At 41.3% G+C, this 13,554-nt stretch overlaps 1 protein-coding gene across 14 annotated transcripts in view; it reads left to right on the top strand.

Moving 5' to 3' along the window:
- The window catches only part of USP54 (ubiquitin specific peptidase 54), a 119,099-nt gene that overhangs the window by 79,641 nt on the left and 25,904 nt on the right, over window positions 1-13,554 (top strand). For 11 of the 14 annotated variants that reach the window (XM_019745795.3, XM_019745799.3, XM_019745793.3 and 8 more), the window contains exons 4-14: window positions 1,609-1,743; window positions 3,288-3,401; window positions 3,543-3,625; window positions 4,057-4,162; window positions 4,275-4,421; window positions 6,244-6,393; window positions 7,996-8,164; window positions 9,515-9,685; window positions 12,241-12,372; window positions 12,549-12,929; window positions 13,153-13,378. In XM_019745795.3, the coding sequence (XP_019601354.3) occupies window positions 1,609-1,743; window positions 3,288-3,401; window positions 3,543-3,625; window positions 4,057-4,162; window positions 4,275-4,421; window positions 6,244-6,393; window positions 7,996-8,164; window positions 9,515-9,685; window positions 12,241-12,372; window positions 12,549-12,929; window positions 13,153-13,378 (1,814 nt within the window). The remainder of the gene's footprint in view (window positions 1-1,608; window positions 1,744-3,287; window positions 3,402-3,542; window positions 3,626-4,056; window positions 4,163-4,274; window positions 4,422-6,243; window positions 6,394-7,995; window positions 8,165-9,514; window positions 9,686-12,240; window positions 12,373-12,548; window positions 12,930-13,152; window positions 13,379-13,554) is intronic. The other 3 variants (XM_074339586.2, XM_019745801.3, XM_074339587.2) reach the window with 2 other exon arrangements.

Below are 13,554 nucleotides of genomic sequence, written 5' to 3'. Positions count from 1 at the left end.
GATAAAAACTGCGGCGGCACATAAAAGACACCAGAAGACTGGAATAAGATATTTGCCACAGTAATACTCACAGAAGACCTAGAAAAACTAAACGTAGTTAGATGGACTAAAATTAACCAATCTGATTTTATTAATAGTTGACAAGGATGGGGTAATTTATTTATATTCACGCACTGGTGGAAGTATAAGTAGGCATAGCGTCTTTATAATAGCAAAAAATTGGAGACTGCCAAAATGTCTCTCAATAAAGAAATGGATAAATAGATGTGGCATAGTCACTCGATGAAATACTATACAGCAGGGAAAAGGGATAAACCAGGTGTGTGTGTATATTTTTAATGCAAAAACATTTATTTGTGTGCACAACAACGAGGAATAGGATACTATATCAGAAGGAAGCAGTCTTCTCTCAAATGGAGAACATGATTCTTAAGAAGCCGGCTTTGTGACCTACTGCAGTGGGAGGACTTGCCGTGTTCCTTCAGGTGTCAAGTCTCTATCTGACACTTGAGCAGGCTTTTAAATGTGTCTTTCTGCTGGGCTTTTCTAATTTCTTACAATATGCAAGCTGGTGTTCCAGATAGCCTGTGTTCCTCTCCTGTTTATCCAGGTACTTTCCCATAAAGCATAAGAGTTTAATCACTGGAAGGCAGATTTTACCCTCACGTTTTCTTAGATATTTTAGGAACTGCTTTGCATGTTCCCTTTTTACCTCAGCTTGGTCTTCGAAGAATGCAGCAAAGTGGTGCTACACTGTGTCTTCATTGTAATAACAGGCCATGGATAAGCTTCTAAGGTGCCACTTGTGTGTGTGTGTGTGTGTGTGTGTGTGTGTGTGTGTGTGCGCGCGTGCACACGCGTCATTATGGGTAGAGCTCAAAAACAATGCTGAATTTTTTAAAAAGTAAAATTCATTGTGATACTTTGTACGTAAACAAAAAAATACACACACACAAAAGTATGTGTGTGTATATATCCCTAAATAATACACAGTATTTATATATATGTATATATGTAAAAATATTAAAAACAAAAGATTATGCAACAAACTTATGGTAGTGAGGAGCTGATAGAGAGTGGGTGGTCTTACATTGGGGCTTCAGCTTTACCTGTAGATTGGAAATAAAAATGATGTAATATTTATTTCTCGGTGTTAGACATGTGGGTGTTATATTATTCTTTGTACTTAGGGTAATTTTATATTAGGTAAACAATTTAAAAGAGGAGGGCCAACTTTCATAGAATAATATACCAATCCATTTACATGTAATCTATCCTTATTTACTACAGACCTTTATCTATATCAGAGGAAATGAGGTGACTGCTTTACATTAACTCATGACAATGGTCTCTCCCAGTGTGACCTCGATGGTATCACACTCAAATACAAGAGCCAGTGATCCTCATTCTTATTAGAACAGGATCATGCCCTTTATTCCGACTCTTCATTTTTTACTTTTTTATTACTAACTGCAAGCATATCAACTAGTAGGGAGTCTATTTGGTTCGGTAGCTACAAGCATAGAGCTGCTAGCACGACAGACCGGGATGTGTAGAAGCTTAATAACAGCCTTGTGCTTTTCCTCTCGTCTAACCTCTTCTCTACAGGGAATCTTTAACCAGTTTCAATGTAGTAGTGAAAAAGTGCTTCCATCTGACACTCTCCGCAGTGCTTTGGCAAAGACTTTCCAGGATGAACAGCGTTTCCAGCTGGGAATCATGGATGATGCTGCAGAGTGCTTTGTAAGTGCTGACCTCTGGCTCTCTTTGATAGGGGGTGGGGCTGTGGATGGTCTCCATCAGGGACTGGCTACTCCACTGTGGTTATTTACTGTGCCCCTGGTCTCTACAGTTAGAATTAGAAATTTCCCTAGTTTTTCAGAGCTCTAGGCTCTCTCTGCTAATGCATTGTGAATTGCCTAGAGGGTATATTCTTTTTCCTTCAGGCCTAGGGTAGTTTTGTGCTTGCCATTGCATGAAACAGTGGTTCTCACCTTCAGAGGAGACAGAGCTCATTAAAATATGGCTGGGCCTTACCCCTTGAATTTCTGATTCAGTGGGTCTGGAGTGGGACCCAAGAATATCTACCTCTGACAAGTTCCCGGGTGATATTTATACTGATGTATGGGTTTTGGGACCACATGGTGAGAACTCCTGCATCACTAAAGATAATTAAACAGAGAACTGAGTTCCTAGCACAAGTATAATGTGCTGTTTAGATACCTAGGTTTCTCACAGTGACTTTTAGGGGAGACTCTAACTTGTCTGAACTCTGAGTTCTGTCCATCAACCTTCAAAAGGCTCTCTCTGTGCAGCCATTAAAAAAAATCCGAGAGTGATATACATCCCATTGCAGGGTAGGATGTAGGCCAAAATCAGAGATACTCCTGAGAAACGGGATCACTGATACATGACTGGTGGGATTGTAAAAATGGTAAAGTTACTTTGGAAAAGTTTGCCAGTTTCTTTAAAAACTAAACCTACAAACTACCATATGATTCAGCAGCTTCATTCCTAGACCTGTATCCCAGAGAAATCGAAATTTATGTTCATACAAAAACCTGTATATGAATATTCATAGAAGCTTTATTCATAATAGCCCCAAACTGGAAAGAACCTAAATACCTTTAATAGGTAAATGGTGAAACAAGCTGTGGTACGTCCACACTATGGAATATTATGCAACACTAAAAAGGAATGAACTCTTGAGTTAGGCAGCAACTTGAAAAGATCTGAAAGGAATTGTGCTGAGTAAAAACACAATATCAGAAGGGTTATATGTTATATCATCCCATTTATATGACATTCTTGAAATAACAAAATTATAGAATTTGGAGAACAGATAGTGGTTTCCAGGGGCTAGGGTTGGAATTGGAGGGGTAAAACTATAAAGGGATAGCGTGGAAGGGCCTTGTGGCGATGCAATAGTTTTATATCTTGATTGTGGTGGTGGTTACATGTGATAAAATTGTATGGAGGTACACACAAACACAAGTGAGTATATATGTAAAACTGGTAAAATCTGAATAAACTCTGGATTATACTGATGTCCATTTCCTGCTTTGGATATTATACTATAGTTATGCAAGACGTTACTGGGTGGACCTCCTGTACAATGTTTTTTGAAACTTCCTGAGAATTTATAGTTATTTCAAATTAAGGAGGTAAAAAAAAAAAAATCAGAGGTATTCTTACCTTCTAGGAGGATTGCTATTCTCCTACATTGCAATTTGTACATGTATCTGTTAAGTATTCTTCATACACCGTTTCTGTTCTTTCCCTGTTAGGAAAACCTGCTGATGAGAATTCACTTCCATATCGCTGATGAGACCAAAGAGGACATATGTACCGCCCAGCACTGCATCTCCCATCAGAAATTTGCAATGACGTTGTTTGAGCAGGTGAACCTGATTTCTATCCCCATCACTTCTTAGCCCTTTGCTCCAAGAACCCTTTGTCCTGGGATGTGGGGTGTTGCATGGCTGCCGAAACACTTAATGACTGTGGCTGCTTGGTTTTGCTTCTTCTCTCCCCGGGCCCAGTGTGTATGTACTAGCTGTGGCGCCACTTCTGATCCGCTGCCCTTTATCCAGATGGTGCATTACATCTCTACCACTTCCCTCTGGTGAGTCTTACAGGGTTTTCTGTGCCCTTCGGTGCTCCTTCAGTTGATCGGGTGTTAACTGAAGGCATCCAAATAGCTTCTGTCCTTATGTTTGAGTTTGCTTTATTGTAGGGACTTAGAACAGTAATTTTAAAATAAACTTTGTCCTCCTTCTTTCCTCTCCCACCCCTCCCCTCTTCTTAGGCTCAGTTCTGGCCAGCAAAGTGGGAGGAGGAATGGGGATGCTATGAGCACTGGATTTTGCGGCAGGCAGAGGCACTCGCTGTGTCTGTGGGATACCGAGGCTGGTCAGGACAGGGGGCTTTGGTACAGTGGGCAGAGGGAAAAAAATCTAACATGTGAACTAGGAGTTTGCATGAATGATTTATTTGAGTTAGCTATAACGCTGTGTAACTCACATCATCATTCCCCTTCTATTCTCCCTCTTGAAGCAATCAGGCTATTTGTATGTTGGAAAGACGCGAAAAGCCCTCACCGAGCATGTTTGGTGAGCTGCTGCAGAATGCCAGTACCATGGGCGATCTGCGGAACTGTCCGGTGAGTGATGTCAGGGGTGGAGTTTGCAGTGGGGAGGGCAGCCCTGGGATTACTGGAATTGAGGCAGAACCCGTGGGAAACATGGCAAACTAGCCTTTCGTATGTATTTCAGAGCAACTGTGGGGAGAGGATTCGGATTCGCCGTGTGTTGATGAATGCGCCCCAGATTATCACAATCGGACTGGTTTGGGACTCGGACCACTCAGACTTGGCAGAGGATGTCATTCACAGCCTGGGGACCTGCCTCAAGTTGGGTGATGTGAGTGTCTCTGACTTAGAGTTCTTGTGTCTTAGTCTTGCTCAGGGTGTGAACACTGAACTCAAAGGGGGACAGATATTATAGAGTTTTGGACAAATATACTTGTGTACAGTAGTCCCCACTTCTCCACAGTTTCACTCCATGGTTTCAGTTACCCACGGTCAACCATGGTGTGAAAATGTTAAATGGAAAACTCCCAAAATAAACAATTCATGTTTTAAATTACACGTCATTTTCACTCCTTCCTACCTGGGCCATGAATCATCCCTTTGCCCAGCGTATCCACACTGTGTATGCTACTCACCCACTCGTCACCTAGTAGCCATCTCACTTATCAGACTGTCACAGTATCGCGATGCTTGTGTTCAAGTAACCCTTACAGTAGCTTAACGTTATGTGACAATGCCTGCGTCACTCACCTCCCTTCATCTCCTCACATAGGCGTGGTATCATCTTGCGTCATCACAAGAAGGGTGAGTACAGTACAGTAAGATTTTGAGAGAGAGAGAGACAAACCACATTCACATAACTTTTATTACCATATTTTGTTATAATTGTTCTAGTTTATGATTAGTTGTTGTTAATCTCTTGCTGTGCATAATTTATAAATCAAACTTTATCAGAGGCATATATGTATAGCAAAATACATAGCATATAAAGGGTGTGGTACGATCTGCAGTTTCAGGCACCTATCAGGGGTCTTGAAACGTATCCCCTGTGGATAAGGGGACACTGCTGTGTATGGGTGCACATACCGGTGAATGCATGTAATGCTCACATACCTCCTCTGGGTAGGCAGCAAAGGCTTTTCATAAGAAATGGGATGACTTTATCCTTGAAAGACAGGATGGGCAGAGCATAGCTACTGGTGAAAACCAATTTATAGAGTTAGTATCCAGTGTAGAGTAGGGAGGTGTATTCAACCATGGGAGATAGTAAGGTCAAAGAAGTGAGCAGTCCTGACTAGAGCTGCTGTGGGAGGTGAAGGAGGTGAAAGTGGGTGACCTGAGTCCTAGAATACGAAATTCACAGTGAGGAACCAGTGTATGTTGAGAAGGTCATGAAGTAGCTTGGAAGAGAATTTAGTGGGTTAGTGGTTTTTCATGCATCTATTCAGGAAAATAGGCAAGGAAACAGATTTCAGACATGGGGTGTTTATCTTGTCATCTCCATGCCCTAGTGTGGGTACAGCTAGAGTTTTCCTTCAGTTCCAGAGAAGAAGCAGAAACTCTGTGGTTTCCTTTCTACTTGTTTTACTCAACCAAATAACTTCCTCAAGGCAAGAATCATTTTCTTTAATTTTTTTATTATTATTATTTAATTTTTTATTTCTCAGCACCTAGGACAGTGCTAGACATCTAGGAATTGAAATGCTGGCAACCAGCGTGGTGATATTGCTCCTCCTAAAGTCTTTCTTACCCCCTTCTTAGGGTCTCAGCAGGAAATTTATATTTGTAATGCCAACTGATAAATAACTTTTGTAACTTGAGAGTGTGTCAGTTTCGTTTGGGTTTGGTTTTCCAACTTTCCTGGCTCCTCTTATAATAGGCTCCTCTTATAATAGGCCCCAGCAAGACAATACTGAAAGGCATGAGGAAACATCACCACCTTACCAGTTTACTAGCTACTATCTGTCTTGCTTTTCCCTACATTTTGCCTTTTTAGGTGCATTTCTGATGATTAATAATGGACTAGCAAAAAAATCTTAGATTGAAGGGCAGAGAAGCAAGTTAATACCTTAAGACATGATGGCATGTGCTGACAGATGATGTGAGAGAGGTGAGCATGTCACTATTCTTTCCTTTCTCTTCTTTCCCCACAGCTGTTTTTCAGAGTGACAGATGACCGAGCCAAGCAGTCTGAACTGTACTTAGTAGGAATGATCTGCTACTATGGCAAACATTATTCTACATTCTTCTTCCAAACAAAGATCCGCAAGTGGATGTATTTTGATGATGCTCATGTCAAAGAGGTAGGAATATTCCAGCCCTTCTTGAAGTGTTTGGGGACTGCAGCAAAAAAAAACAACTAAGGATAATTACCTGTCTTTAGTATTTAAGTTTCATAATTTTAATGTCTGCCTGCTTATCTGTTGAATTTATGAGAGTGTCAGTCTAGTCTTCCCCAGGAGATGGCAAGCTCCTCAAGGATAGGATGAATATATCTTCTATTATTTTTCTCTGAGTGCCTTCACAAGACGTTCAGGTCAACTCTGTGTTTATAGTTGACAAAGTGGTTTTTTCTAAATGTGTCAATTGGTTGATTTGAGTGACAATAGCCTAATGCCTCAAATTAGCTTATAAGGTTAGTATGAAGTTCAGAATTCCAAATCTTAGAATTATTAGTGGGTAATGCTTTGTTTCCAGGCTGCTATACGTTATTCTCCGAAGTGCCCTATCACAGATGAACATGGTTTTGAGGTCATGTAGAGAAAATAGGGCTATGATAATGATATTTAAAGCTGGAAACTTGGTGTTCTCTAAACCACTGAGTCTGTGGATGAAGTAGCTAGGTGATCTGCATGAGTTAGGAAGCCTCTTGTGATTTGGTTAACAACTGTGAGATTGCTTAGGCTGTAATCTACACCAGTCCACGGACCTTAAGCACCGTCTTCCACAAATAGAAGTCTTTGTCAAATTCCCTAATTCTCTTTTGCTTCACCTCTTTTTTGTTGTTGTAATTTGGGGCAGTGTATAAATCCTTTGAGCTTTAGTTTTTTTATTTGAAAAATCATACGCACCTCATAAGATATTAAATAAGATTTGTATGTAAAAAGCATATAAATTGTGTTTTAGTTAAAATAATGACAATTCAATTATAAATTTACTGCATTGTGAAATAAGAACGATGAAATAGTTCTATTAGGAAGTAACAACTATGTTAGTTGTCTGACTCCAAGAGCACACCATCTAAGAATGTGACTGGTTAAACTTAAGAGAGGCTGACTTTAGGGATTTGATTGGATTGTTGTTTCCATGGCTATTCAGTCACTCTTTCCACTGCCATGGCAGCACTGAATCCATCACAAAGCTAAGGCCGAGAGGGTCAGCTGTCTATTCTAAGCAGTTTGACATTTTATGTCCGGCCACGTATGAACTCTGAAACGGAATGTCATGTATTCTAAGGCAATCTGTGAGAGGGTTCCTGTCTGTTCTTTAGCTTCATAAAAGTGATTTTAATATTTAGAAGAAAATTATAGAAATGCAGATTTCAAGCAAGTGCTTTAATTTGATGTGAAAAGAAATTGATCAACAGGCAGCTGAAATCCCCTCATATAGTATATTCACCTTTGAGAACTTTTATTCATATTTCACAACTGAATTGCTGTTTCATGGGAATAAATGTAATTTTATTCATCATTCCTATCTCTTAGAGGGTTTTTATGCTTTCTAAAAGGATTTAACGAAAAAAGACTTATCAAAAAAAAGTCATTAAGTTTAGGTCAAGATCTCTTTTGTTGCCTGTTTGTCCAATTCTTGTCTTTTCTTCTTTTGAAGAACAGAACAGGAAGATATGTTTTAAATTGTGGATATGCAATATAATTGTCATGTTCTTCTGGTTGTTTCTGGTTCAGATTGGGCCCAAATGGAAGGATGTGGTGACCAAATGCATCAAGGGGCATTATCAGCCTTTGCTGCTGCTTTATGCAGACCCGCAGGGAACCCCGGTGTCCACCCAGGACCTGCCTCCCCAAGATGAGTTCCAGTCATACAGCAGGACGTGCTACGATAGTGAAGACTCAGGTGAGCAGCCTGGCTCTTCGCTCCACCTTTCCCTCTCCAATGTGATCCCTGGATATTTGGGACTCATACTGAATTGTGAGCCTAGCACATAACCTAGCTTGGAGAAGGAGGATCCATCAGAGATAAGAAAGAAGTGCCATCTAATGCTGAAGCCAGCTTGTGCCAGGTTTTGTTTCCTTCAGCCTCCGGGAATGTGTTGCCTGCATCACCTGGCCCCAGTTCAAAAGTGAGAAGGAAATTATGTTGATTGAGACGGAGATATTAAGTTTGTGAGGGAAGCCTCAGTATTTAACTTTCTAATATTGATAAAGCTGACTGATTCTTACTGGCAATTTAACGGTGACTTAAGTGAGGTTGTTAAGACCAAGAGAAACGATATGAGTTACTGCTGGTCATATTGTTAAGGAAGAGAGAGTTTTTATTTAAAACGCCAAGTGCAATGTGATATTCCTCAGCTTATGAATCAGTTGTTCGCTTCTGATTCAATTGTTTGGAATTTAAATTATGTTTTTCTGTAGAAACAATTTGCAGTTTGATGGCTAACGACTCAGGTTAGCCCACAGAGGCGCCTATGTTAGAAATATAACCCTAATGGTTTTGGCTTGATTTCTGAAAAGGAGGAAAAAGAAATGTTCTTTTCCACTTCTAGATCTAGGGCTGGCCCTGAGTATAATTTTGAAAGAGAAGACACTTGTATTTGGAATCTTTTCCCCTCCCTTTTGTACCTCCCTCTGCTTAGTAACTGGTGTTCTTCCCACCCTCGTAACCCCACCCAGACCTGCTCTACTTCTCCCTTCAATCAAATACCCATTTCCACTGTTGTGCTTATCTCAGCTAGGTGTTTACAGGAAAGTAGTCTGATTGAGCCAATTCACACAGAAGCATAAGTAACAGTCCTATAATTTCTCAGAGATATTAAAAATGCTTATAATGTCAATTAAAAAATTTAAAGTGACATTTCTAGCAGTATAGGAGAAAAATTATGGGATAGGGGTTATGTATGCCAGGTTGGCCTGGGACTCTTCATCTAAATAGATCTTACTTTTCACAACTTTTTCCTTTCTTCCACTTTTCCCCCATAGGTTTTCTAAAAGCCCCACAGTTTTTCACAGTGGCAGGCAAAGTGAGGGCTTCAGCAAGGTAGGGGCAGGAGTGGGAGGAATTGTTTGTATGTCTGGGTTATCTGGAAGTTGGGTGTTGGGAAGAATGGCTCTGGTATATCCTTCTCACCCTGCCATCTAGGAAGTTCTTGCCTTATGGACCTTTGTTGCCATCCAACTCTTTACCCCTCTCTGTCACGGTCCTTCTCTCTTTCCTTACTTTTGCGTATGTGTCTCCTCCTTCCCTCAGGGAGGGAGCCCTCCATCTCAAGTGATACTCGAACAGATTCCTCAACGGAGAGCTATCCCTACAAACACCCCCACCATGAGTCTGTGGTCAGTCACTTCTCTTCTGATTCTCAGGGAACAGTCATCTATAATGTGGAGAATGAGTCCACGTCTCAGAGCAGTCGGGACACAGGTAGGGACTTATGCAGTGGATCCTGCTTGCCTGATTCAGTTCCTGCGTGGAGGGTTTTCCAAGAAAAAGTAACTGGGGAAAGTCAGAAATGTTGGTCATGCAAAGGGAGAAAGGCACAGAACTTGGGTAATTGAGTGGGATCAAAAGGAGCAGCGCAATTCTGAGTGAAGGATGATTTTCCCCTGCTCCCATTCCTGTCAACAACAGCCTGTCAGTAAGGACCGTTGTAACGTGATTAACTATGTGATTGTTTATTCTGAAATCTGCTTTTCTCCGGCCGTGCTCTTGATCCCTGTCACTCTTATTGTGCCCCAGTGAACTCTTGTGGTCTTGCACCTCATCATGTTCTCTTGCCAGACTTTGTCCCAAGGGAAGGGCTTTGAGAGAAGGGGACACCTGCTCATCGCCTTGCCAGGCTTCCTCAAGGACAGAGGCACCAAAGAATGAAATCTAGCCTGTTTGTTATTGTGAATTCCAGGCAGAGAACATTCTTAAATTGTTCTGTTGTTCCATAGGAGAGTGTGCCTGTGTTACTGGAAGACATCAGTACAGGGCATAAAAGGAAGGACAGTGAGTGACTGACAGCTGAGACGGAAAGTTCATCACCTACGGCCCAGAACGATGCCCATATGCTTAGAGACTTGGGAATTAGAGCTCATGGCTAGAGATTGGGGGTTTATACTCTGGGCGTGGCTTTTTTTCTTTTTCTTTTTAAATAGAGAATTTCAAACATATTCAGAAGTATACAGAAATACAGAATAGTGTACTGCCCCTTTCATGTACCCATGACCTAGTTTCAATAATTATAACTCATGGCCAATCTATTTTTGTCTGTACCTCTACCCACTTCCCCCACTCCTGGATTATTTTGAAGCAAATCCCAGACATACCACCTTTTCCATAACATTTTATTTTGTGTTATCTAAAATATAAGAAATCATTTTTGAAACATGCCATTAGCCCACTTAAAAATATTAACAATAATTCCTAAAACCACGAAATAACCAATGAGTGTTCAAATATCCAATTATCTTATAAATGTCATAATTTTTTAATGGTTTGTTTGTTTGACTCAGATTCCAAATGAGGTCTGTAACATTGCGATGGGTTGATAAGTCTTTTGCGTTTCTTTTAATCTATAGGTTTCTCCCCTATTTTTTCCCTTGCAATTTATTTTTGAAGAACTAGGTAGTTTGTCCTGTAGATTCCCCACATTCTAAATTTTGCTGATTGTGTCCCTATAGTAAACTTTAGCCTGTTTCTTTGTGCTGTGTATTTCTTGTAAATTTGATCTAGAGGTTTGGTCAGATTCATGTTGGATTGCTTTAGATGACTATTGTTTCTATGACTACTGCAAAGTGTGATTTTTTTTTTTAAACCATATTTATGAAACAACCAGAGATAAGCTAAGTCACAGGATAAATAAGGCATATTTTCCAGGAGAGTCAAGTTTATGTTAAAGGTTTGTGAATGGCTGGAGGTGGGGGAGCAGACCCCCATTGGTTTAACGTTTGTAGGTCTAGTACCTCTAAGTGATTTCCTCCTTCCTAAAACCTTTCTTATGGGTCCAGAGGTAGCAAAGGATCAGATAAAAGCAAAAAACGATCACATTGGTAATTGATTGAAAATATGTAGCCATATCACTACATTGCTAATACCTGAATATGTCCAAGAATCTTTATATACTAAATATGAAAACAAGTTTCTGTTAACTCTCAGTTTGAGAACCTAGGGGATTTTCTCTAAGCCTGTCTTCCAATTTAATTCAGTTGCTGAATTCACCTCTGGCCCACAGCACCTTAGATGATTATATCCTTTAGGATCTGACCTTTGCAGTTGTCAAGTCATACTCATACATTCACATACGCTGGGTATAAAGTGAGGCAAGTTACATAAGAAAGCCCAGCTCTCCTGGGTTTCCCAGCAGTTGGTATTGAGGAACTATGAAGTGTAATCTCTGGGTGAAGCCAAGTTTGATAAAGCATGGCTGGGGATAAGAAGGAGAATTATTCAAAGTTCAGATGACTTACGTTTTAAATGATTCCCGTTTAAGGAAGATTTAGAACTGGGTCTTAAAGTCGCTCTTGTGGGCAGAAGCTGGGGCACCTGTGATAAAACCAGAGGTCCTGAAGTTAGGCTTCACTTGGTATGTGTTGCTAAATAAACAAAAGGAAAGCTCTGTCTTCTAGTTATGAGAGTGAAGATATATTGGTACATGACATTTTCATACAATCTCGGAAACTTTCGCCTTTTAAAAATGACCAAGTAATGTGTCCTTTGGGTCACTGGGAAAGATTATGAGGGGCATTGAGACTGGTAATTGCTCTGGAGACATTGTGAATTTGGAAGCTCCCATTAACTGCTTGAGCTTCTTTGAATTTATCTCCTGAGAGATTCCTGCTGCACTTAAATCAGTTGGCCTTGCCCCTACCGCTTCCAGTCCATGAGTCCATGAGTTTGTGACACTGCCATGAATCCCACAGGGAGACTAGGTTCTCAAGAGGATGGAGGTCAGTCTCAGCTCCCAGCTTACCCCCATTTCCTTGTTCTTTTAGGACACCTGACTGATAGCGAATGTAATCAGAAACTCACATCCAAGAAAGGGTCGCTGATAGAGCGCAAGAGGAGCTCTGGCCGGGTTAGGAGGAAAGGCGACGAGCCTCAGGCGTCAGGGTACCACAGTGAAGGCAAGCCACTCTGCACCGCTTCTCTTTCCTGACTCACTCTGTCACCCTCCACCCCCACTCCAGACTGTGGCTTCTCCTTTCTGCTCAAAGGGCTTCCCTTGCTTTCTCAACGTTGGGGTCTGGGTATCCATGAGCACTTTACACATTTGTATTTGTTTCATTCTTTGTGTTTTTAGGAGAAACACTGAAAGAAAAGCAGGCGCCTAGGCACGCCTCTAAACCGTCTGGCGGCACCAGCAGGTTAAGGGATTTTAAAGAGACAGTCAGCAATATGATCCATAACAGACCATCCCAGGCTCCTCAGACCAACCTAGGATATCCCTGTGGAGGGAGAGGAGGAGACCAGACTGATAAAAAACCTCCTAGGAACCTGCTTTTACACTCTCGTGACTGGGAAGTAGAGAGCACCAGCAGTGAGTCAAAATCCAGTTCTTCTAGCAAGTATCGACCAACATGGAGACCCAAACGGGAGTCTCTGAATATTGACAGTATCTTTAGTAAGGAGAAAAGGAAGCACTGTGGCTATACCCAACTTAGCCCATTTTCTGAGGATTCAGGTGAGGAGATAATTAGGGAACAATTGGGCTTTTGAATAAAGTTGATTGATGTGTTTTAAAACCCAGGATTTTCTGGTAGACTTGGCTAGGTACATTTTTACCCTTATGTTGAGTCTTTTGGGGATGTAAATTCATTAAATGCATGGATGGAGGTGTTATGTCTTGATTTGAGGTAGATGCTAAATCTGTCTCCTTTTTCATACTTCTCCTTTGATCTCGATAGCCAAAGAATTTACACCAGATGAACTAAGCAAGCCACCTACTTACGACTTTAAAACTGCTGCACCAAGCCCCCAGTACAAGCCCTGGGGCCCAGCACGGCCGGGCTCTCACCTTTTAGAGCAGCACCCCCGCCTAATTCAGCGGATGGAATCTGGCTATGAGAGCAGTGAGAGGAACAGCAGCAGCCCTGTCAGCCTGGATGCCGCTCTGCCCGAGAGTGTCTGCAGGTACTGTTTGGTCTTTGAATAGCGGCATTGTCCTTTGCAGCAATGTGAGCCACCAAGAGGCTTTTCAACTCAGACAAGTGTGTAGGTGGACTTGATTACCTTCTTGTGGGCAAAGTATTGTGCTCTATCTACTTTCTGTGGCAACAGCGCCCTCTGCTGGTAGAAAGAGCAAACGC

This window comes from Rhinolophus sinicus, chromosome 15 (genome assembly GCF_057876585.1).
Source record: "Rhinolophus sinicus isolate RSI-liver-muscle chromosome 15, RSI-T2T, whole genome shotgun sequence".
NCBI classification, from domain to species: Eukaryota; Metazoa; Chordata; class Mammalia; order Chiroptera; family Rhinolophidae; genus Rhinolophus; species Rhinolophus sinicus.
The sequence above is the reverse complement of the archived record's forward strand: the minus strand, read 5'-3'. Positions and strand labels throughout refer to the sequence as shown.